Source organism: Peromyscus leucopus, chromosome 15 (genome assembly GCF_004664715.2).
Source record: "Peromyscus leucopus breed LL Stock chromosome 15, UCI_PerLeu_2.1, whole genome shotgun sequence".
Taxonomy (NCBI): Eukaryota; Metazoa; Chordata; class Mammalia; order Rodentia; family Cricetidae; genus Peromyscus; species Peromyscus leucopus.
This window is the reverse complement of record NC_051076.1, coordinates 68,655,526-68,681,753: the sequence shown is the minus strand read 5'-3', so window position 1 is coordinate 68,681,753 and position 26,228 is coordinate 68,655,526. Positions and strand designations below refer to the sequence as shown.

The 26,228-nt window shown below is 50.6% G+C and overlaps 1 protein-coding gene across 1 annotated transcript in view; it reads left to right on the top strand.

Annotated features, from left to right (window-relative positions):
* Positions 1-2,587: 2,587 nt before the first annotated feature.
* The window catches only part of Sctr (secretin receptor), a 52,021-nt gene continuing 28,380 nt past the window's right edge, over positions 2,588-26,228 (top strand). Inside the window, exons 1-4 of the mRNA XM_037211478.1 lie at positions 2,588-2,961; positions 16,592-16,702; positions 20,892-20,905; positions 24,933-25,039. Coding sequence (XP_037067373.1) covers positions 2,860-2,961; positions 16,592-16,702; positions 20,892-20,905; positions 24,933-25,039 — 334 coding nt within the window. The 5' untranslated portion in view covers positions 2,588-2,859. The remainder of the gene's footprint in view (positions 2,962-16,591; positions 16,703-20,891; positions 20,906-24,932; positions 25,040-26,228) is intronic.

Below are 26,228 nucleotides of genomic sequence, written 5' to 3'. Positions count from 1 at the left end.
CAAACAAACAAACAAAAAAGGTCTCCAGCTGGCTTGGCAAATCCTCTTTACAAAGTGAAGAAAATAAGACAATTTTCTAATTCAGTGTGATGGTTAATGTTATCAACTTGACAGGAGCTAAAATCACCATGGAGACAAACCTTTGGGCATGTCTGTGAGGGAGATTAGCTTAATTGAGATGAGAAGATCCAGTCTGGATGTGGGCAGCACATCCCATGGCCCAGGGGTCTGGACTGAATAAAAAGGAGAAAGTGAGCTGAGCTCCAACATCCACCTCTCTGCTTCCTGACTGTGGTTGCCATGTGACCCGCTGCCTCCATGCCTTCCCCACCCTGGTGGACTGTGCCCTCCGACCATGAGCCAAGCCAACCCTTGTGGCCTGAGTTTCTTTTGTCGTGGTATTTTATCATCGCAACAGAAAAAAAAAAAAAACTAACATGGTCAGTCAGCATCAAGCCAGGCAGAATGTGCTGTAACCAGCCCTCGGCAAAAGCAACAGAAGCCTTACCCTTTAATACAGTCAGAAAGGATGCTCATTTACGCTCACATGATTGTGTTTAGCTAAAATGTTCAACCCATTCCCTCAAGTAGGAAGCTCCAAGCAGTAACCAAGCTCCTGACATTCACAAAGCCCTGGGTTTGGTCCCAGCATCACATAAAACTCGTACGATGGAACCTGTCTGTAATCCCAGCACTTGGGATATAGATCTAGGAGGACCAAACCTTCAAGAGCATCCTCAACTATATCCTAGGGAATTAAAGGCAAATCTGGGCTAGAGGCACACTCTCAGAAAATAAGGACTAGAAGGAGGGGGGCGGGTAACTGCGATTTAGAACTGCCAAGAGGTTTGTTTAGATTTTTAAGGGTTTGTATATACTGTAGAGAGACAGAGTATTCTGAAGGACACACTGAAGGAAGAGGAGGAAAGATTTCTTTCTCTTTTGGCACCAGGTAAAATTTTCATTGACTTTTTTTGTTTCTTGAAGAAGATTGTGTTTACCCTTACAATCTGCTTCAGTGGGGTTCTAAGTGTGTGTGCAGATGGGCTGGGGAGATGGTTCAGTGTGTAAGGTGCTTGCCGGGCAAGCATGCGATCTTATAACGAGTCGGGCACAGTGAAGCACACTTGTTACCCAGCGCTGGGGAGGCAGAGACAAGAGGGCTGCCTGGGGTGGGTGGCCAGCAGGGTGGCCAGATAAGGAACTTCAGTTTCACTGAGAGACCCTGCCTCAAAAAGTAAGGGAGAGTGACTGAGGACGACACCCACCGCTGACCTCCGCAAGCCTCCACACAGGCACACACCCTCACACCGCAAGTGTCTGGAGACTTGCCCTGAAGCCAAGAACAGACTCCCCTGTCCTCAGGAAAGCCTTTGAGACTCACTCTCATGGGAGAACAGATTGACTTTCTAGGTTTCTGAGAGCTGGGATGATTGGTTGATGAACCACTTCCCTGTATTATGTGACTGGGGTTACTGGATTAGAATGAAGAACTAAGACACCGTTGACATAAAAGATAAGTCCCTCTCTTTCACGCGGAGGCTGACATTGGAGGATGTACAGTGTGGTGCTTCCCTGTGGTGGCTACCATGGTATCTACAGTCCCGTGCTCACACCAACAAGTGCTCTTTGCCCGGCTTTCAGGGTGCTTGCCTAACTATTTGGGAAGCCTGAGTTTGATCTCCAGCGCTGCATACACACAATCCTAGCATCCAGGAGGTGGAGGTAGGATGGTCAGAAGTTCAAGGTCATCCCCGGCTACCTAATGAGTTTGGGGTCAGGATGGAACTCTACCTCAAAAAAAAAAAACTTCTACAGTTTGGGGTGCCAAGTGTTGCTTGCCCACGGGCCCCTGTGTGGCCTCTGTCCCTGGGGTGGAACTAGAGAAAAGTGATAGCTTCCAGGAGGTGGGACCTAGTCAGAGGTCTTTGGTCATAAGGATGTGACCTCAGAGGAGTGCTGGGCGCCGACCCCTTTCTCTTTGTCCCAGGACTCATTAGCCAGGAAGTTTAGCTCCACTAGGCACTCTCAACACCCCGAGCGAGCGTGGTGGCTGCTCAAAGCAATGGGAAGCCAGTCATGGACCCGAACCCTCCAGACGATGAGCAAATCAACCGTTTTCTCTTTTTGCGTGGATTAGCTGCTGCATTTACTGCAGTAGTGAAAGCTGAATAATAAGAGAGTTTTAAGTCACTTCAAGCTGTCCTGTAGGACGCAGTAGACATTGACTTCTGTTTGTCTAAATGTCAGCCTGGGGAGTGTTAGCTGATTATTAGAGATGGCCTCGACCAGGTGTGGGAACCCACATCTGTAAACCCAGCACTGGGGAAACTGAGGCAGGAGGTTTGTGAGTTCAAAGCCAGCCTGGGCTATATAGTAAGCCGCTGCCTCAATCCTTGGAGGATTAAAAAAAAAAATTGCCTACTTTGTCATTGCTCAAGGCGCATGACTTATATCTTTATACTCCAGAGAGAGTAGTTTCTGGGTTGGAGGGGAAGGAGGGAGGTTGCCGCTGCCTCCAGGCCAGTGGCTGGGGTCCCTCCCCCTCTCTCCTCCCTGCCAGCTCTGTGCTCCTCCATCGCCTCCCTGCTATTCCCAGCGGGTGGAGTCTCTGAGCGGTGTCCAGTCAGTCCTTATCAATAGGCACGGGCAGGTTAACACTCTAGCCGCCTCCTTCAGGGAGCAGCAGTCCCTAGCCTAGCCGTGGACCTGGTCGGATTGGATAGGTTCAGCCATGGTTTCTCTGGGCCTGGGGGTCGCTCAGGGTCCTGGACGCCGTGCGGGACGCTGAACGAGTCACAAAATAGACACCGAGCTCCCGAGTGGCCAGAACGCAAAGGCGAACTACAATCGGCGAGCATGCCAGGCACCGTGAGCCCCTGGCCGTCATCGTGGGGGCCACGGTCGCTGCTTCTGTTGCTGCTGCTGCTGCTGCTGCTGCTCGCCGGAGCAACGCACACAGTGAGTACCGCGCCCCTCCAGGACATGAGCCCGAGGGACCAGCCCGCATTCCTCTACTGGGTCCTAGGAATTATGAGGAGTAGCGGATCTCCCCTCCCTCAACAATAATATCGTTCACTCTGTCGGAGTCCCCTTCTCCGAAGGCAAAAACGTCCTGGGCTCTGTGTCCCAGGTGAGGCAGAGCCAGGCTTGAGTCCCCTCTCCCGCCCTTCACTCATCCCTTCCCGCCGCCCGCTGAGCTCACTTCTTTCCAGGAGACAGTTCTGCAGCGGCCCCAGCAACGTCAAGTACGCTGGACACTTGCTCTCTAGTGTTTCATCCAAACCCCCTCTTCCCCTTTTGAGACCCCGGTCACTCAGGCTTCACAAGCAAGGAGACCCAGGCTCAGAAAGGGGGCGGGAGAGGCTTATCCCACATCAGAAAAAAAGTCAGAACCCACATTCTTCAGGCTAGCTAGAGCCTTGACGGTTTTACACACTCCGGGTTGCAGATGGGAAATTTCAGAAAGCTAAGAGTAGAGTTTTTGCGTCTGTGGTGGGACCATTTGTCTCCCCCACCCCCAGGGACTGGCTTTCTAAAGTCTGTGCCTGTGGGCTCCTGGGAGCAGTGGGTTGCAACAAACTCGAGGCAGGAGAAGGAGAAAGTTGGAGGAGAGAGAAGCCAGGGGATAGTTTGTGTTTCTTTCCCATAGAAACTCCTGGGAACTTTGGGCGGCTTCCCCTGGGATATCCGAATGAGAGACAGGCTGGAATTGAGGCTGGCGGGATGGAAGGAACTGGAGGGAAGGTCAAGGCTGCCCGGTTGAGGACTCCAGGGTTTCTCCTCTGGACAAGCTCCGCAAAGTGCCCCACCTCCCAGGTCGGGGTTCTAAGAAACTACAGATCCTGAGACTCCCGTCTTGGTCAACGACTTAGTTTTCCCCATTTCCTGAGGCATTCTGTGAGTCTGTGCAGCTCCAGGGCTGCAGAAACAGTCCGCTCACTTTCTTTATGGTCTGGAAGGGATACTCCAGGTTATCTCAAATCTTCACCGCACCTCGGAACGCTGCTTGTGTATAGTTTATTCAAGTCCTTAATTTTACAGATCAAAAGCCCTCAGAGAGGGACTTGCTTGAGATCAGCATGTCAGGAGCGGGGCTGGGTCCAGGGCCCAGATCTCTAGATTCTTAACTTGGGGTGGGGGTGGGGGATCCCGCCAGTCTGAGGTTTGTTCTGTCCCATGTGCCCCTTGTATTTGCACGTTATTTACACACACACATGCACCGTGTGTCTTTAGGAGAAGGGTTCACGTGGGCCTCTGTTGCATGGGCTTATCCTGACCGTGCGTCTATCTCTTAGTGTTTGCGGCAGAAACCGCCTTTAATAAATGAGGGTGGAATTGACCTACTTTGTTTGGACAGTCTCCCAGCTTCTGCAAGCTTTTCCTTTGGCTTGTTTGACTCTGGGCGGCCAGACGTGGGATCTTGAAATTCAAGGATAACAATGTCTTCCTTCCTTTTGGATTTCCCTCAGAGGGACATCATGGGTCTCTTCCAAAGAGACCACTGGGGCTGAAGTGCTTGTGCCTATCTCCCTTCCCGCCCCCTCCTTCAGGGGAGGTGCCAGAAGAGTCCTTTGCAAGGAGAAACTGAATTATTGACCGCTGAAGGGGGCCGCCTTTCGTTTTGTTTTTCCATAAGAAGCAGAGCACACCACCTTCTCTCCCGCCTTGCTCCATAAGCTCATGAGGGCTTTCACCTGGGACGATAACTCCCCCCCCCCCCCGCCACTGTCCCACAAGACACATGCTGTAGCTTGAGCAGTGAGCTTTGTCTTTTCCAGTTTTACCCCTAGGACCTGCCTCAGGGTAAGAGAGAACTCAGTGGGCATGTGTTCAATGAATGATGGTGAAGGATGAAATGACTTTGGTTAACAGCAGAGTGTCTCTTGTGTGTACGGATGGGTGTGCATGTTTGTGTGTGCAGGTGCATGTGTGTGGATGTGGAAGCCAGAGAGACACTTCTGGCTTTTATCCCTCAGGTGCGTCCACCTTGTTTTTTGAGACAAGGTCTCTCTTTGGCCCGGGACTCACCAAGGGAGCCAGGCTGGCTGGTCAGTGAACCCCGGGCACCCTCCTGCCTCCACTTCCCAACACTGGTTAGTTTGGTTAGTTTATGTCAGCTTGCCACAAATTACGATCATCGGGCATGCACACAGTGCACAGACCATACATATAAAAAGCTTTTAAAGATTATTATGCTCTCTATACTAGTTCTGCTGTTTCTTATTGAAATATTTTATCAATGTGTTTTGATCATATCTACTCCCTACTTATTCTAACTTCTCCCAGACCCCTCTCCACCTCCTCCCAAATTTCTCTTCTCCTCTCTCTCTCTCTCTCTCTCTCTCTCTCTCTCTCTCTCTCTCTCTCTCTCAGTCCAATAACACAGAGTGTAATTTATGCTGCCCATATACTCATGGGTATGGGATAATCCACTGGGAACCTACCAGGGTGCACATCTCTGAAGAAAACTGATCCCCATATCAGTGACTACCTGCCAGTAGCTCCTCAGCTGCAGGTGGCATCTCATAAATCCCTCCCCATCCATGCTGGGATGGTGACCAGCTTGATTGGTTTAGGCCATCACAGCTGCAGTGAGTTCGTATGTCCGATTGCCCTGGCGTATCAGGCAATCACTGCCTTGTAGCAGGCCTCTGTAACTTCTGGTTCTTGTCACCTTTGTGCTTCGTGATTCAACCAGGGTTTCTTAGCTTTGACACATTTTTTTTTTTTTTGAGACAGATCTCATGTAGCCCAGGATAGCCTCCAATTCCCTATGTAACTAAGGATGATCTTGAACTTCTGATTCTCCTGCCTCTACCTACGGAGTACAGGTGTGTGCCACCATGCCAAGTTTATGCTGTGCAGGGCGATTAGAACCCAGGGCTTCATGCATACGAGCAAGCATTGTACCAAATGAGCCACATCCCCAACTTTGAGACTATTGACATGGGGACCAGACATAGCAGTGCTACGTGTTGTATGAGTTCTAGCAGCGTCTCTGACCTCTCTAGATTAGAGGCCGGGACTATCTCTGCAAAGCTGTGACAGCAGAATGTCTGTCAAATGCTCTATGACTGCAAGGGAGGAAATGGCCCTGTGTGACAACTTCTGCCTTGAGAGCAGTCATGGTTCCGAGGGTACATCAACAGGACTGACGTAGGTGTTTGCTGCGCATTGGATTTGAGGCACCGAGACTGATGGTAGAGAATCCGAGTCCAGCGGTGGAAACAGACTGTTGGGACTTGGATCTTGTGTGTGTGGAGGTCAGAGGTCACCTTGGGTGTCTTTCCTCAGGACCCTGGCCAGCTTGGATTTGGGAGACAGGGTCTCTCACTGGATTTTGAAACTTGCTGATTTGGCTGGCTGAGTGGCTTAAAACCCCCAGGGACCTGCCTGCTCCTACTTTCTAGCACTGACATTTTATGTGTCTGTCACTAGGCTGTCTCACTAGGCTCTTTTTAACGTGGGTTCTAGGGACTTGAACTCAGGTCGGTGTGCTTAGAATGCAGTCACTTTAACCAAGTGAGCCATCTCCCCGACCCTGTGGTTTAGATCTTGTATACTCTCCAAAGGGATGATGAAGACTTGGAGTCCAGTCATAGACTAGAGAGTGATGAGAGGAAGTCAGGGGACATGTGACCCTGGCCCTTCCTCTACCTCTGTCTGTTCCTTGGCTGTCCTGAAGTGAGCGGCATCCTCTACCACATGCTCTCACCATGATATACTCTGCTGCCGCAGGCCCAAAACACATGGGCCCAAATGAAACTCTAAGAAAAGTAAATCTCGCCTCCCTAGTTGGTTTCTCTGGTGCTTCGTCACAGCAGTGGGAAGGAAGCTAACACATGAGTGTACAGAATCACAGCCTCGTTCCAAACCGGAGCGAGTCTCCGCGGAGAATGCATCCTTTGTCTTCCCTCTCCAGCCTTTGCGTTTTCTCCTTCTTGACCCTTCCCCACCCTCCTTAGCCGATGCCCCCAGAAACAGAAACTCTCCAACTGCAGAGCCTGACAGACAGATGCTGGGCCGTCCTCCCAGCATCCTGCTGGTCTAAACGGCCCAGAATGACTTTCCAAGACTAAAGTTCTGCCATTGTGGTGGCCCCTTCTGGAGTCTCTTCAATGGACCCCAGTCTCTCTTCTGCCAAGGACGCTGACCTTCACCAGGCTCTGAGGTACCTTGCAGCCCAAGGCAAACCCACAACACTCAGATCCTATCTACTTGCTTATAATAAATAGAAGGCTGCTTAGTATTGGGAGGACTTGAGAAAAGGAGACTGTCCTGGGGCTGCGGCTTCAACAGACCACTCTGACAGATGAACTCTAACGGGGATGGGCAGACCTGGTCAATTGTGCCTGCAACCCAGACCATCCTGTCCCTTACATGAGTCTGTCAGGATCAGGACCTAGCCCACAACCTCAGTTTACCCCAAGGACTCTATCTGGAGCCCCCACGTCGTTCCCCTCAGCCACAGCTCTCAAAGGCCCTCTCATGTGACCTGTCTGTTTGAATTCCTGGCCCCTGATTCACACTCTCGTTCCTAGCTGATGCATTTGCCTGTCATTTCCAGAGAGTCGAGACTACCTGGACAGACTTCCTCTGATGGATGTGTCTACAGTGAAGCCTCTGCTTCTTCCTTCCTGTTCATCTAGGCCAGCCAGACCCTCTAACACAACCCATATTCTCGGGGCTGGGGCGGTGGTTCTGTTGGGAAAGTGCTTGTCTAGGAATCACAAGGACCTAAGTTTGATTCCCAGATCCCCGTGTTTTAAGAAGTCAGATGTAGCTCATGCTTATAATGTCAGCTCTGGAAAGGTGGAGACTAGAGTCCTCTGGGGCCCTCTGGACAGCCAGCCTAGACTACTTGTTAAGTTCCAGGCCAGTGAGAGACCCCCCCCCAAAAAAAACAAAACAAAACAAACAAGAGATGAAGAGAGAGAAAACCAAAAACAAGATACACAGCATGTGAAGACTAATAATATGACAGGTTGATCTCTGGTATACCTGCACACACATACACACACACACACACACACACACACACACACACACATACATACACACACATACACACACATACACACACAAACACACACACATACATACACACACATACACGCACACACATACACACACATATACACATATACATACACACAAATACACACATACACATACCCATATTCACACTCATACATACATGCACACACACACACACACACATACACATACATACACACATACCCATACACACATACACAAACCCACACATACACACACTCATACACACATGCACACACATGCACACACATACATACACACACATACACACATGCGCACACACATGCATGTGCACACACACACACACACACACACTCCACAGACTGACCAGCAGAAACAATTAGGGTTTCCTTTCCCTGGCTCTGGAGCTGCTGTCCAGATCCGGGTCCGGCAAGTGTGGTATGTAGTGAGGATTCACTTCCTGGCTGCTTGGTATCTACTCGGTCATCACACGACCTCTCCAGGGAGCATGGTGGGTGGAAATTGTCTCTTCTTACAAGAACATGGATCCTTGAGGGTCCAGCCTCTACCCTTGCCACCTCACTGACATTCATTACACTCTGAGTGCCTCTGTCTCCAAACACGCCCCCACCGGGTGTGAGGGCTTCAGTGTATGGAAGTGTGTGGATTTGGGGTGACATACCACTCTTTGAAGAGGGGTACTGCCCTCTCGTGGTGCCCAGTCCCTCCACCTTGCCTGCCTGTGCTGCTCAGTTTTTTGTCATTAAAACAAACACATGGAATGATTAACTTATGAAGGCAAAGGTTGATTTTGGCTGACAGCTTCGGAGATTCAGTCCACAGTGAGTTAGCCTGCTGCTCTGGGCCCGTGGTGAGGCCAGCATCACGGTGCAGGTCCATGGTGAGTTAGCCTGCTGCTCTGGGCCGTGGGGGAGGCCAGCATCACGGTGCAGGTCCACGGTGAGTTAGCCTGCTGCTCTGGACCCGTGGGGAGGCCAGCATCACGGTGCCGGTCCACGGTGAGTTAACCTGCTGCTCTGGGCCCGTGGTGAGGCCAGCATCACGGTGGAAGTTCACAGAGGATCCAAACTTCATGATTCATAGCCAGAAAGCAAAATGAAGACAGGAGGGGCTGGGGCCCCACAATTCCCTTCAAAGGTACACCGTGGGATGGTTGTTTGGAATCATCTGGGAAGGGAGTGTCATTGAGGGGGTGTCTAGATTGGCCTGGCCTCTGGGCACGTCTCTGGGAGATTATTCAGATGCCATCAATTAAGGTGGAAGGACCTGGGGAGTTGCCATTCTCCGGCAGGGGTTCTGATTGTGTCAGAGTGGAGAAAGGAGCAGAGCGTTGGTGTGCACACATTCACTGCGGCTTCCTTCTGACTGTGATGTCATGGGACCAGCTCTCTCAAGCTCCTGCTGCCGTGACTTGGCCACAGTGGACCGTATCATGGCACTGTGAGCTAGAACAACCCACTTCTCCTTTCATTCACTTTTGTCAGGGTTTTATGGCAGCAATCGACACAGAGCTAAGCAGACTCCCGCTGACCAGTCTTCTACCAGTTCCTGCCTTCTCAAAGTCCCACGACCTTCCAAAAAAAACACTGAGATAGGAACAGTCTCTAACACACAGGCCCTGGGGGAACATTCTAGATCCGAACTCCAGCACCATCTCACACCTCAGAAACTTCCTTCCCCGGTGACTACATCTTGCGTGACCAGCCCCTGAGGTCTGTCCCAGCCCTGCTTCTGGGCCTGACTTCTTCAGCGTCCACTCAGAAGTGAGGTCGCACTGAGAGGTTCCCTCTCTTTGGATGCCCACCTTGCTCCGTCCCTTCAGGGCTGGTAACAGTCTGGAACCCTTCATCCTGGTCCCACCTCTGCCGCCTGGTGGCAGCCCCTTGGACGGTCTCCACTCTGTCACACTGCCGCCTGGTGGCAGCTCCTTGGACGATGTGTCTGGACACATGATCTCCACTCTGTCACACTGCCGCCTGGCTCCTTCTCGACACCCACAGAATCCGGCTCATCAGCGGCCTCCGTTCAGTCACATTTGCTAGACTTTTTTTTTTTAAAAAAACAAAATCTTTAAAAGTGTATGTGTTTGGGGCTCAGGATGGGATGGCTTAGCTGGTAAATGCTTCCTGGCAACCATGAGGACCTGAGTTCCATCCCTACCACCCATGTCAAAGCATCGAGCATGGCGGTCCATTCACGATTCCAACCTCAGCACTAGGGAGACTGAGCCAGGAGAATCCCTGGGGCTTGCTGGCCTGACAGTCTAGCCGAGGTAGTGAGCTTCAGGCCAATGAGAGAGACCTTGTATCAAAGGAGGCAGAGGGTATTCTTGAGCATGACACCCAAGGTTGTCCTCTGACTTTCACATGTGCACACACTTGTACATACATGATATACATGCACATGCACACACAAATCAAGTGTGTTTAAGGGGACTCCATGTTTTGATGTACATTATAAAATGATTGCCTCAGTTAAGCAAATTTACATCTGTCCCTTCATAGAGCTCCCACCCTGTTTGTGTGGTGTGTGTGTGTGTATGTGTGGTGTGTGATGTGTGTGTATGGTGTGTGTATGTGTGTGTGGTGTGTGTGATGTGTGTGTGTGGTGTGTGGTGTGTGTGTATGTATATGTGGTGTGTGATGTGTGTGTGTGGTGTGTGTATGTGTGTGTGGTGTGTGTGATGTGTGTGTGTGGTGTGTGTGTGGTATGTGTGATGTGTGTGTGTGGTGTGTGTGTGTGTGTGTGTGATGTGTGTGTGTGGTGTGTGTGTGTGTGTGTGTGTGTGTGTGGTGTGTGTGTGATGTGTGTGTGGTGTGTGTGTGTGTGTGTGTGTGTGTGTGTGTATGTGAAGACTCTTGATATCAATCCTCAGTATCTCACCCTATCCTCCATCTCCCAGCTCCATGTAATCACCATTTTACTGTTGTTTATCCATTTATTTTTTGGAGTCTGTGTATGCTGGGGTTTGACTCACTCCTCGTGGACAAGCGTGTTTCCACACATCTGACTTGTTTTGATTCTATAGAAGTGATATCATACAGAATTTGTCTTTCTATGACCGGCTTATAATACCCTGAAGTGTGCTGTCAATCATGGTAGGGATTCCTTTGTTTCCCTGTGTGCGTGTGCATGTGTATATGAAGATGCGCATGCATATGGAGGCTAGAAGCTAACTTTGGGTGTCATTTATCAAGTGCCATCTGCCTTGTTTTTGTGAGACCAGGTCTCTCCTTTGGCCTGGTGATTGCTGACTCAGTTTGGTGGTGGGCCAGTGAGACCCTGGCATCCACCTGTGTCCACTTCTCCAGGGCTGAAATCGCAGAGCTCGTAGCCACGTTTGGCTTTTTAATAAGGGGTCTAGCAATCAAACCCAGGTCCTCACACTTGCATGGCGAGCACTTTACCAATGGAGTGATCTCTCCAGCTCAGAGTTATTTAGTACAGTTTCGGAAGACGGAAAATCCTGTACTGGGGAGCTGCTTCTAACCAGGGCCTTCAAGCTACATCATCGTGTCATCACAGAAGGTAGAAGGACAAGAGACTCTGTGTGTGTGTGTGTGTGTGTGTGTGTGTGTGTGTGTGTGTGAGAGAGAGAGAGAGAGAGAGAGAGAGAGAGCAAGCAAATATCCCTTTATTTGAGATCCACTTCTAGTATAACTAACCCTTGAAATATATACATATGTATATAAATTATCAATATGTTAATTATATTATATTAACATATTATTGTATTATATACTTCAACTTATATGTAATTTAAACATAATTATATAATGTATAATATAATAATTATATTGATATTATTATATAACATATATATTATATATATCATGATAATAGCATTAATCCATTTATGGGTGCTGCCCTAATAACCTCATATCCTCTTTAGAGTTCCCTTCTCAACACGATTACACTGGGAATTGATTTCCAACCTGAGAACCTTGGTGACACATTCAAGTCACAGCAGCACATCATCTGGGCAGGAGAAAGACACAGCAGTGGGGACATGGAGTCAGGAAGCTCTCACCCGGCTGCCCCGGGCAGAGGGGCGCAAGAACACACTTCCTGCTTCCTGTGCTGCTGGGGCTCTGTCCGGACTCTCTGCCTCCTTGTCCTCTGCTGCTCCTGTGTTCTTGACTCCCACCTGCCTCTGCCTGCTTCTTCATGCTGCATCTTCTAAGCCTCACAGGAGCCTTCATATCATAGGACCCAGTCGCCATTGTCCCCTTGCTTTGTTGATGCTACCAAATGACCTTCAGCAGCAGTCCTCCATCTGTCCATTCGTCCGTCTGTCTGTCCGTCCATCCGTCCATCCATCCATCCATCCATTCATCCATCCGTCCGTCCGTTCATCTGTCCGTCCATCCCCCTCACCTCTCTGTACTTAGGTCATCCCACCCAAGCTTTGGTTCCCCACCTGGAGGCCCTTCAACATCTGCACCTCTTCATCTGGACACACTACTCTCACCTCAGCACCCAGGTGAAGCGTTGTCCTTTCCTGCTGTCCCATGCCCACCCCCGTCCTCCACCCAGCACCTCCTCCCTCAAAGCCTTTCCCACCACACACTCTGGCCACTGACCTTTCTGCACCCACTGGAGATCTAGAACCCCAGCAGTGGAATGGTGACATTTCATGTTCTGAACTGCTCGAATGACAGTGGCTTCCCTTCTGATTTTTCACTGTACAAACGAAATCATCACTGTGCTACCTACCAGAAGCATTCATTGGCACACTCAAGTTGTTAGGCAAGTAATGGCATTATAGGCTGTAAAGAGTAGGATGGTGCTGAATCTTTTCACTGTCTTCAGCATTTAGACGTGTGTGTGTGTGTGTGTGTGTGTGTGTGTGTGTGTGTGTGTGCATGTTTTCAAGTGTGGTGCATGTGGAAGCCAGAGTTCTACACCAAATGCCCTCTTCAGGAGATCTCCACCTTATGTTGGTTTCTTTTCTTTGCATGTGTATGCAGTGTGAACGCATGTGTTTCTGTGTGCTCATATGTGTGGTGTGTGTGTGTGTGTGTGTGTGTGTGTGTGTGTGTGTGTGCAAACTGTGTATGTGCATGCGGAGGCCTGAGGTTGATGTTGGGTGTTTTCCTTAATCACTCTCCATATTTTTTTCTTTTAAATTTATTTTATTTTATTTTTATTTATGTATATGCATGCATTTCTACATGGTGCATGATCATATGAGTGCAGTTTCCTGAGGAGGCCAGAAGAGGCTGTTGGATCCCCTGGAGCTGGAATTACCAATGATTGCCAGCCAGCCAACATGGGTGCTGGGAACTGGACGTGGGGCCTCTGCAGGAGCAGCACGTGTTCCTGACTGCTGAGCCTTCTCTCCAGCCCCATCACGTTATTATCAGAGGCAGTTTCTCACTGAACCCAGAGCTGGACAACTGTCTACCTAAACAGCCTCCCTGGGGATCCTCTGCCACCGCCTCCTGGGCGCTGGGACTACTGGCAGGCCACCATTTTGGCTAGGTTGGCTGGCAAGACCCCGGCACTCTCTTTAGACCTCTTGTCTCCCCATCACCAGCCTTGGGATTTCTGCAGAAACTGCCATGCCCAACTTTTTACCTGGGTGCTGGAGAGCCAAACCCAGGTCCTCAAGCTTTCTCGGCATTTCACCAACCAAGCCCTCCTATACACGTCCAAGGATTTAGCAGAGTTCTAAATTCTATCATCATCAATACACACACACACACACACACACACACACACACACACACACACACACACGCTTCTCTGTGTAGCAGTGCGCCTGTCCTGGAACTCACTCTATAGCCCAGGCTGGCCTCAAACTCACAGAGATCCACCTGCCTCTGCCTCCCGAGTGCTGGGATTAAAGGTGTGCGCCACCACCGCCTGGCTCATCTTATATTTTATCTACTCAGGTTAAGAGTTCAAAATTAAACTCACAACAGTTAATAGAACTCAGCATCTTTCCTTCTATTGATGTTTGCTTCACTACCCCCTGCCCACCTCCAAGCTGGGCTGCATTCTTCCATTGCTTTCTCAAGGACAGACTTTGGCTGCCATAGCTTCCAGTCCATCTGCTTAGTTAGCAGGGTAGGCTGACATTTCACCCCACTGCAGGACCAGGAATCCAAGAGCGTAGAGATTGCCCCGAACTGGACTCCTTTGGATTAATCAATGGGATGGAGACGCACAGAGCTGCAGGAGCTGCAGGACTGCTCCCAGGGGGCAGTTTTTGGCTCTCAGGTCAAGAAGATTTAGGAAAACACCCCAAAGACAGAGATGGTGGATATCAGAGGACTGCCCAGAGGCAAATGTGAGCTTGTGAATGATAGCATGCCCAACCTCAACCAAGTGACATTACCCACAAAGACACTGTTGGATGTGTAAAGACACACAGATGACATATCACATACCAATGCTTTAAAAAGGAAATCACTGGAGCTGGAGAGATGGCTCAGTGGTTAAGAGTGTTTGCTGCTCTTGCAGAGGACACAGGTTCAATTCCTAGCACCCACATGGTGGCTTAAAAATGCCTGTTAACTCCAGTTCCAGGGGATCAGGGCCCTCTTGTGGCCTCTAAGGGTGCTGCATGCACATAGTGCACATAATTTCATACAGGTACATACATATAAATTAAAATAAATCTTTTTAAAAAGCAAATTAGTATGGGACATACCCCGGCAATAGCAAAATTGAATTAAAATATGTAAGATTAAAAAATAAAAGTGGGCCAAAGATGTGGCTCGGTTGGTGTAATGCTTACCTAGCACGCACAAAACCCTGGGTTCAAGTCCCAGAGGCTGTTAGCACTGGGCATAAGGGTAGAGTTGAATGGAGACAGGAAGATCAGAAGTTCAAGGTCACCCTTGGCTACACAGGGAGTTTAAGGCTAGCCTGGTATGTGTTCTCACAAGAGAACAAAACAGACAAAAGAGCTTCCACAGATACTATTAAGGAACTCTTTCATGGGATGATTGCCAAGAGGAAATGGAAGGAAAAGTTCAGAAGAATGAAAGGCTGGAGGGTTGGCTCAGATGGCCATCATTCAACCAGCAGGGATTCTAGAAAAACAGGGGAGGGGAAACGGGAAGTCAGCACAGGTACACAGAAACTAATCGAAGGGAACAAAAAATCATTGACCTGGGGGGAGGGGAGGGGACAAAATGCCCAAGGACACATAATCCTATTGTGGGACTCACTTCAACAGCCAACAATATCTCATTGTCAAAAGAAGTCATTATAAACACTGAGCGCTGCTTTCACCAAAAGTGATGTGAACAGAGCGTACGGAATCCGGGGGTGAAAAATACTTCTAGGGAGAATTTAAAACATCTAAATCTTTAACTTCCTTAATAGGAAGTTTGGGACATCCCAGTAACCCAAGAACAGTGTTGGTTTAAGAGTTGGAGAGCTGGGCTAAGAGGCAGAACTATACAGCCCAGTTTGGTTCTCAGCAAGAATCCTGGCTCCATAACCACCTGAACCCCCAGCTCCAGGAGTCTGGCGCCCTCTTTTGGCCCCTAGGGGCGCTTGCCCTCATGCACACCCCCATACATAGCTATCAACATATATTTCTTTATTTTATTTTATTTTATTTTACAATACCATTCAGTTCTACATATCAGCCATGGGTTCCCCTATTCTCCCCCCTCCACTCCCTCCCTACCCCCAGCCTACCTCCATTCCCACCTCCTCCAGGCAAATCCTCCCCGAGACTGCGATCAACCTGTAGACTCAGTCCAGGCAGGTTCAGTCCCTCCTCCCAGACTGAGCCAAGTGTCCCTGCATAAGCCCCAGGTTTCAAACAGCCAACTCATGCAATGAGCACAGGACTTAGTACCACTGCCTAGATGCCTCCCAAACAGATCAAGCCAATCAGCTGTCTCACCTATTCAGAGGGCCTGATCCAGCTGGGGGACCCTCAGCCTTTGGTTCATTGTTCATGTTTTCATTCATTTGGCTATTTTTTTTCAATAATTGAGTAAACTGAAATTTATTATATGCCACAGTCGTCCTAGGGACCTCCATGCCATATATTTCTTATCTCACAAGTTTGTGCACATTTGCTAGAATTACACTTAAATTTTTATTTTTGTTTTTCTAAAAATTGATTCTGGAATGTTCCCTGACTCCCAGGTGTTGAAGAGTTACCCAAGCTTGGCGCCGTTGGGAGATGGTGGAAGTTTTAAGTGAGGACCAAGTGGGAGGCCTCCGGGTCATCGTAGGTGTACCTTTGAAGAGGGGAGTAGGACCCCAGATGCACTTCTTCCTCGTTCTCTCTCATTCCTGGCCATGAGGTAGAGGGCTGGTATCCACAGAGATGAGTTAGCCAAGGTCCCCTTCTTTACCGAGCAGTGGTTATGAGGAGGCCAGTGGAGAGTTAGGTCTTTCTAGAGATAAGGAGCTCATCCCCACTGCAGAGTTGGAGCTGATGTTGGAGACCAACGCGGGAGTCGACGCTCCCACCCTCACGGTCATTGGTCTGCCTGCCTGTTCTTGTCTGAGGAGTCAGGGTCCATCAACAGCTGACGGACACTGATGACACTCTTCGGTTTTCCACTCGCAGGCCGGAGCTCTGCCCCGATTGTGTGACGTGCTCCGAGTGCTGCAAGAGGAACAGGCCCAGTGCCTGCAGGAACTCTCCACAGAGAAGACAGGAGACCTGGGGCTGGAGACGGTATCAGGTAGGAGACCTCCCCCAGCCCGGGCGCACTCTGCAGGTGGATCCTGTCCAGTCATCTGGGCTGGGGAACTTGTCCGCAGGTGGGCTGTCCAGGGTGGGTCCAGGTTTGTCTGCTCCATCAGCTGAGGGATCGGGTCCGTGGTCTACATGGACTCTGAAGCTTCAGACCTCCTTTCTCTGGGGACAGCCAAGGCTTTCTCACCATCTGCTTCTGCACAGTTTATCAAGGTGAGGGTTTTTGTTAGTTTTTAAGTCTTTGAGAGTGTGTGTATGTATGGGGAGTGTGTATGATACATGTGTGTATGTGTGTAGGCACACACATGCCAGGGCATATGTGTAGAAGTCAAGGACACCTGGCCCTTGTTGGAGACAAGCTTCAACACTGCTGCGCATGCCCGTCTAGCTAGCTGGCCAGAGCGCTTCCAGGGACTTTTCTGTTTCTTCCTCCCCCAGGAACTCCGGGATTACAGATGTGTGATGTCACACCTGGCTTTATGTGAGTTCTGGGCTCTGAACTCAAGTCCTCATGTTGGTATAACCAGCACTCAGTTACTCACCGGGCCACCTCCCCAACCCAAAGTGAAGGTCTGGTGGGAAGCGCTTCCGGGGCCTTTGTTCTCAAATCCATACTCTTGGTGAATTGTGATGAGTGAGGGGGGAGGGCAGTGTGTGTCCGGATGGCTGAAGAGAACACACCTGTTGCTGATGGTGCAGACCAAGAAGCTCAAAAGAGACCCTGCCTGAGAGCACCATGCTGAGAGGATTCCATTCAGTACCAGAGAGAGACACATGGCTTCCGTTGCTGGATGACTCCTGATGTCCCCTCTCCGAAAGCCCTGTAAGGGCCAGGAAGCATCTTTACACTTTCCAATTTTTATTTATTTTATTTTATATGCATGAGATTTTGCTTACAAGTATGTCTGTGTACCCTGGGCATTTCTGGTGCCTGAGGAGGTCAGAAGACAACATTGGATCCCCTGGAACAGGAGTTATGGATGGTTGTGAACCACTATGTGGGTGCTGTGACTTGAACCCAGACCTCTGCAAGAACAATAAGTGCTCTTAACCACTGAGCCACCTGTCCAGCCCTACCAGGGAGCGTCTTAGCAAACATGGCCTAGTGTAGCACCCTTCAAACCCAGCTTCCAAAGAGGGCACCGCTAATCACCCCAGCTTTCTTGTTTAGGGAGTGCTGACCGGCAGTCACTGGTTGTGTGACTGTAGCAAATTATGTAACCTTCTGAGACTCAGTTCCCTGATCTCTAGAATGGGGCTATCACGTCTGCTTCAGAGTTATGATGATAAGTGTGGTAAAGTGGGTACGGGACAGGGCAAGACCCTCCATTCAATGCCTAGCACCATGGTCGGTCAGTCAGTCAATAAATAAATACCTATCATTATTATCAATCAACACTATTATAACTCTTTTTTTTACAAATAAATTTTTATTCATGCCTACTGTTTGTATTCTACAGGTTTGTTTTCATATCCTTTAACAGTCTAAGCTCTTGTTCACAGGATAAAGCTGCAAGACTGCAAACTTCCTTCAGCAGCCACGCCCACAACACCTAAACATGAAACAGATGTAATGAATCTTGTATTTAAGTGCTAATTGCATTCCTGTTCTCTTCTTTGCAGTCTGTCATCTAAGAGTGTGTCACTGAGAAAAGAACCTGGGGCTGGGGAGATGCCTCAGTCAGCTAAGTGTTTGCCTTGCAGCCATGGGGACCTGAGTCAGATCCCAAGAACTCACAGTTTTGAAAAGCCGGGCATGGTGGCATGTGCTTGCAATCCCAGTGCTGGACTGGAGGCACACGCACCGACAGGTTCCTGGGGCTCACTGGACAGCCAGATTATCCATGTTGGCCAGTCCCAGAACAATGAGAGACACAGACTCAACAAACGGGATAGTAGTATCCTGAGGAGGCTGTCTTCTGACTTCCACATGCACCCATGCACACATGAATACACAGTAACACATATGTACGGAACACACACATACGTGCACACACACACAAATACACAGGAACACACATACACGAATACACTGGAACACCATGCACACACACATACACACACACACACACACACACACACACACACACACACACACACACACACACACACACACATGGTTGAGGATTGTTCTTAGAACCAGGCAGGTGTCATATGCTCTGAGCCTGATGCAAGACCCAGGAGGGACTGAGGTACGCTCCTCATCCTGCCCTGCAACCTCAGTGGGTTCCCAAGGAACTCAGCCCTCGATCCCTCCCAAGGTTCCATCTTGGCTCATGCACTTGGGAGCGGTCAGGGGACTCTCTGCTGGGGGCCTGGGGTTAATGGTTAAGCTGTTGATTCTCTCCAGTAGAGGTTAATGTTTGAAAGCTAGATAAATGACAGGAAATGCCACTCGCGGAGTGTCACCAAGCCTGGAATACTAAAACAAATAAAAAATTAACTCTCCAGATCTGTTGAGTTAGGTGACCAAGTCCACTCCGTGGGAATGTCTCAGGGTCATGACCCTCCCCCCGACCCCCACCCCGGTCGCCACTCTACTGGGATGTTTATTACTTGGCTTACAGAAGCCATCACCCTCTCAGAGTGGGCTGGGGGATGTTTCTGACTCTCCCTACAAGAAGAACATTCGGGAAGGATAGTATGGTGGCCAGATATTTGTAGGTTCTGTGGTCCTAACACACCTGGGCATCCAATCAGCTTTGTCACATAGGGTCTGTGTGACCTCCAGCAAGATTGCGCCTCTCTGGACCTTGGTGCTCTACTGTTTCTTTCAAGTGGAGCATGCTAGCACTTTCTTCTATCTCTACCAGAGGGTTGATCTCCCCACAGCATGAGTGGGAAGGCATGGGGTGTTTTGTACTCTTGTACTTTCTATCGAGATGAAATTCATATTAAATCACCCCCTTGGAGGGTTACAATCCCCTGTCACTGGTCACACTATGCAGCCTCTTGTATCAAGTTCTAAAAGGCTCTCATCAGGCAAGGAGGAACTGTGGGCTCCCTGATGACCTCCATCGGCCGATGCAGGGCCCCAGAGCAGGGCTGCTCCGACTCCTCTGTCATATGCTCCAGAAATAGTCCCGGGTTATCATCCGGCCATCTGTGCTGATTTAAAAATAAGCCAGGGACTGAAGGGTGGCCCTTGTGGGTCAGCCCCGAGGGCTCACTCCCGTGACCCTGCTGGCTGGGGCCCTGAAGATCCCCAAAGCCACATTCTGTCCTCCAGCTTGGCATCCCACATCCCTGTCCAGCTTCACCCTAGACCTGCCTCTGGGGGCCATCTCTAGGCAAGACGCAGGCACACATGGTACTGGGTGTCTGCCTTGGGCCTGGAGCCGACTCAGGGGCTTTCCAAATCTAGAGGAGCCTACACCCTCCACTGGGTGGCCACAGAGCATTGTCTCTTCACTGTGGCCTTTATTTTAACTCCGTTCTCCTGGGGTGGCTGACACGTAAGCCTTGGCAGTTTCTCAAAAACACCTCAAGCTTTGCTCTGTGTGGGTAGTAACTAACAGATCCCTGTCCCTGGCCACAGGCCCGTGTGCACATGGCTGGGGAAGTGCGCTGGGCAAGGCTGTCTGTGGTCTCATCTCCATAGCCATTCTCCTCTGGGCCGCGCATCACATCAATTGTGTGGCTCTCCAGCAGCCTTGTGCCTTTTGCCTTTCTTCCCTCCCTCCCTCTCCCTCCCTCCCTCTCCTCTCCCTCCCTCCCCCCTCCCTCCCTCCCTCTCCCTCTCCTCTCCCTCTCTTCCCTCTCCTCTCTCTCTCTCCCTCTCTCTCTCTTTCTTTCCTGACAGGGTCTCATGTAGCTCAGGCTGGCCTCAAACTCACTAGGTAGTCAAAGACGACCTTGAACTTCTGATCCTCCTGCCTCCACTTGCTGAGTGCTGAGATAACAGGTCTGTACCATTATGCTTGGTTTATGTGGTGCTAAGGCTGGAACTCAGGGCTGTGTGCACACTAGGCAAGCTCCCCGCCCCCTCCCACGGAGCTGGGGCCCCAGCACCCTGTTAGCTATTTTTTTCACCTTTTGAAGACATAGTAAATTCTCAAAAAAAAAAAAAAAAAAAAACACACTCACAAAACTAGTAATATAAAAATTGTTCAAAGTACCACCCAAAAGCTAGGGCCTCCATGTAGACGGTTTCCGGTTTCCTCTCCAGCCGGGAATTCCTGGGTCCGCTCTTAGCCTTCTTTGCCCCGAGGGTGGAGCTGAACTGGCTGAACAAGTATCCGTGAGTGTTCACTAAGTGCGCTGTGGAGGGGCAGCTTGGCAGGGTCACCCTTCCCTGGGCTGAGAAGATAGGGAAGCTGTGTGGGATTCCCACTCTATCAGCCCCCCTGCATTTGCCACTGTGCCGCCACCCTGGAGTCCTCTGCTCTTCCCCTAAACACCCCATGACACTCCACGACACCTGGGCTGTTGGGATAGTCAGCTCCAGAACGTTGGCTACGCCTTGCTGAAGGTTCCACCCCAGCCCAGGGCCTGACTGAGTGTCTCTGGGCCGGCTGGCAGGGGCTCCTACCTACCCCAGGCACTCTTACCAGGCCTCAGCCAGCTCTAGGTTGACTGTTCTGTGGTCCCTGCCCAAGATGACCTCCGGAAGGCTCTCAGACATTCTGACACCTCATTCTGTCTGACCAAGCAGACAAGGTCATCTACCACATGGACTGGAGCCTTTGGCTAGTGCCCTGGTGGCTTGGCCAGCCCAGCCAGCTCCGAGTCCCTCTTCTCAGGTGACTAATAGGCCCTGGAAGTGGTCACCTGCCTCCAGTACTGGAGAAGCCACTGAGTAGACAAGGAGGCTGCATCCTGCAGCCACCTGGCAATGCATGCTTAAGGAAGGGGACACAGGTTCCTCTTTGGCCTCCTGGGACTCCAGATGCTGGAAATAGAGAGCAGCATCTTCTGGGAAGGACCCAGTTGGGGCCAAATCACACCTGTTCCGTTACTTTTCTCATCGTTGTGACAAGAGCAGCTAAGGAAAGGAGGGCTGACTTTGGTCACAGTTTGGGGGTACAGTCCACCATGGCAGGGCAGGCACAGCCGCGGGGGCCTTGAGGTAGCCGTTCACATGGCATCGCAGTCCATCACGGTGCGGAAGGCAGGCGGCAGGAACCGAAGGCAGGTGGTCGCATGGCATCCACACTCAGGAAGCAGAAAGCGATGAATGTCCATGCTCAGCTGACTTTCTCCTTCTTATTTCACCCCCAGCCTGTGGGATGGTGCTGCTCACATTCAAGGTCGCTTTTCCCACCTCTATGAACTCCATCTTGAAACTCCGAGCAGACAGGTCAGAAGTTGAGACCTCCTATGCGATTATAGAGCCTATCAAGCTGACAGTGAACACGGACTCTCCTACCCAGGGACACCTGGGAGGATCCTTCTCAGACTGGGAGGAAACATTTATGACTGGCTGGAGGAAGAACAGCCTCTGGGATGGTAGGACAGACAGACAGACACTCTGTGGCAGTTCCAAAGCAGAAATGCACAGGGTTTTCCACCTGCCAGGCTCACTGTGAGATTCTGGGTGAAGATTCAGAAGCGTCTAAGGATAGCTCACCCCCTGGGTTCCTCAGAGGACCAATGCCTAGTCCTTGGTCTTGCAGACCCATTTGCTGGCCCACAGAACCCTATCTATATTAGTTTTCTTGTTGCTCTGACATAAACCACCCAAGAGAGGAGGGATTCATTTTGACTCATTGTTTCTGAGTTCCGTCTGCAGTCCTTCTTGGTCCTACTGATTCCAGGCCTGTGGTGGAGGCAGAAGGTCATGGCGGTAAGAACATGTTCAGAAAGATACTGTTCACCTCGTGGTGGACCACAGGCAGAGCACAAGAAAGGGACTGAGTACTGTGCAAAACCTTCACAGACTGCCCTCAAGTGACCTACTCCCTTCAACTAAGCCCCACTCAAGAAAGTTTCCAGAACCTCCCAGAACAGCGCCACCTGCTGGGCACCAACATGAGCCAATAGGGGACATTTCTATTCATGTCAAGACACTCAGGTCTGGGATGTGGCTCAGTGGATAGTCTAACACGCGTGAATCCCCAGCCATTTGTAAACCAGGCGTGGCATGGCACTTGCGATGGTTAGCTTTAATTGTTAACTTGATCAAGCTCAACTCACCTGAGAAGAGACTGGGTTGGTCTGTGGGGGACTGTCTTAACTGAGTTGATAGGTGTGGGAAGAGCCAGATCGCTGTGGGTAGCGCCATTCCCTAGGCAGGGCTCCCGAACTGTATAAAAGTGGAGAGGTTGAGCTGAGAACAAGCGAGAAAGGAGCAAGCATGCGATCATTCATTTCCCTCTGATCTTGATGGGGATGCGATGTGACTAAACGCTGCAACTTCTGCCGCTGTGATTTAACCTGGAGGTATAACACAGTAAACCCCTTCTCCCCTAAGTCACTGTTGGCTAGAATATTGTATCATGGCAACAGAAATGAACGAGGACCGTGGTCCAATCTGTGATCTCAAGACTCAGGAGATGGAGGTAGGAGGATCAGGAGTTCAAGGCTAGCCTGAGATATACACCAGGTTCAAGGCTGTCCTGGGATACTTGAAACTCAGAGAGAAAGAAAGGAAAGAGAGAGGGGGTAGGAGAGAGGAGGGGGGAGACAAGAGAGGCAATGTCCAAGCATCAGTCCAATCATGCTATGTGTCCTCATGACATCATTACCCCACTGGCCCACCACAGAGGCTCTGCCCTTTACTTTGCATTGGAAGCAGCTGGAAGCATGTTCAGTTCATAGTTCTCTGGGTTTTGGTCTACAGAACTCTAATTCAGCCATTGGGAGGTCAGACCCAGAATCTTGCATCTCATAAACTCCCCAAAGATGCTGCTTTATGTGTATCAGGACTTTGGAGAGTCTGTTCAGCCTTCCCAACCTCCTGATCTGCGGGTCCAGAGTACCCCAGCTTCCAGTACACAGTGACAGAGGCAGTTATTGACTTAGTTTCCAAGCACTGTTGTCCACCAAGCAGAGGGTTTCCAAGAGCAGACGCCTATCTGGTGGTTCACAACTGGAGTCCCTGGGCCTCCCATGGGCCTGGCATAGTGAAGGTACTCGTATGTGGCCAATGAACTGGTGGATGGACCACTGTTGGCACAGTCCCTTCTGCATATAGACTTGTCCTTGACATCTCTGCAACTTGTCAGGTCCATGTCTTCATCCGGGCCTTCTACACTCTCTGGCTTGGTATTTGTGGCGGGGGGCACAGGCATATAATTCAATTCCTACTTTACAGTGAAGTAGAAGACGTGAAGTAGAGTGAGGAGGGGTCGTTTACTGAGTTAGCGCAGCCAGGAAACACAGAGGCAGGACATGTCTGCCTAGCTCACCGTTTGGTGCTGTTTTATAGTCTCCAAACACCTGACCTGTCTCGAGGCATTGGTCAACCCCAGGCAGGCTCAGGGGCCAGAACGAAGAGGCAAGGAGGTGTGTGTGTGTGTGTGTGTGTGTGTGTGTGTGTGTGTGTGTGTGTGTAACACAAGGGATGGGCCTGGCCAGGATGAATGGGTCAGCAGAGGGTACAGAGGTCTGGGGAGGTAAGAAGGTAAATCACAAGTGACGTGTTTCTGTCCTGTTAGCACCATCTAGTGGGCTGGGGAGGGTCTTTGGAGGTGCAGTGAAGAACAGGACAGGCCTGGAACAAGGATGGTGGGGGTCTAGAAGAGAGTGACCCTGGGGAGCCCCTTTACTTGGATGGCAATGCTTTTGTTTTGTTTTGTTTTCTTGACCAAATTTTACATGGCCTCCATCTTTCTACGTAGTTGAGGATGGCCTTGAGTCTACTGCCTCCTCCCTACTGGGGTTATAGGCATGTGCCACCACACTCAGCTTCTCGGGTGCTGGGGACCAACCCCAGGGCTCTTGTATACACTCGGAGGGGCTCCACCACCTGAGCCGCATCTGCAGCCCCGCTGTTAGGAGTTGATAGGAAATGGTGTCCATAGGCTCCCGTGTTAACGCCTCTGGTTGGTGGTGCTACTTTGAAAGGTTCCGAAATCTAGGAGCCGGGAGCTGAAGAAATCTCTCAGAGGCGTGGCTCTTGGAAGACCCTGGTTTCCATCCATGCCCCAACCCTGGAAAGGTGGAGTTCGAGGAGCCAGCGCATATGGGAACTGGGGTTAAAGGGTGGTGATGGTGGCCGCCTTAGTCCAGGCTCCCTCCTGATCCAGTGTGGGGCTCTTCTCTGCAGGCTGTTGGGGCTGTGGGACAACATGAGCTGCTGGCCGTCTGCGGCACCGGCACAGACCGTGGAAGTGCAGTGTCCAAAGTTCCTCCAGATGCTCACGGGCAGAAATGGTAACCACTCAGCACCGAGGGCCCTGACCAGGGGTTGAAATGGCTCCTGGATGAGAACTCAGGCGCCAGGAATCTCTGAGGACAAGCAGTGGGTGAAATGACCAGGAGAAACCTCTGGAGACAAGATTCCGTGTGTGGGTGTGTGAGAGCACAGTTTCCAGGGTCCCAAGGAAGGCACCAGGAGACACTGTCTTTAGGGAAGTCTGAAGAAGGTTGAGACCACAGAGGTGGCTCAGCATGCTAAAGATGCTTGCTGTCGAGTCTGTGGATCTGAGTTCAATCCCCATGACCCACATAATGGAAGAAGAGAATTGATTCCCACAAGTAGCTCCCTAACCTCCACACAGGTGTCCAAAAAAAAGTAATAATAAAAAAGGAAGAGGCGGAGGAGAGGGGGGATGCGGAAGAAGAAGAGGAGGAGGAGAGCAGGAGGGGAAGAGGAGGAAGAGGAGGAGGAGGAGAGCAGGAGGGGAAGAGGAGGAAGAGGAGGAGGAGGAGAGCAGGAGGGGAAGAGGAGGAAGAGGAGGAGGAGGAGAGCAGGAGGGGAAGAGAAGGAAGAGGAGGAGGCAGCAGAGGCTAAGATGTGCTTTGTGTCCCCAGCTTTGGAACCCTCTCCCCTTCTTCCATATTTCTGTTCTCTTAGCGACCAGCCACCTTGCTTCAGATACCCCACAGTGCCAGCTTCTGAAGCCGAGTGCCTCTAGAACACTCACTTTCTGTGCCCATTGTTCTGGGCCTTGCTGGTAGCTGGAGGTGTCCCTGGGTGCCCTGGCCTCCTGGGGGGATGCCTTACCTGAGTTCATCTGCAGTTTGGGGTGCTTACCGGCACTTGCTGCCATGCCCGGCTTTCATGGATGCTGGGCATCCAAACCTGGGTGCTTACGCTTGCACAGCAAGCTCCCTCCCCCCCCGGCCTCTCCCCAGCCCTGGGAGTCAGTTTGAAACCCCTTCCTTTGTTCCTTCTCCCCCTCCTCTCTTCCATCTCTCATCTTCTTTTCACTTACCTCGGAACCTCCACGCTTGCCCCCTTTTCCTGTCATGCTTACACCTTCAATTTTATCAACTGTCTTCTCTGTCAGGACTCCTCGTGGGCACTTGGGTCTGTGAAGTTCAGGACTCAGGCCATTCATGCCCCCATGGTTGGTTTGGAAAAACATGCTGGCCAGGTTCCTGTTGGAAAGGACCTGTG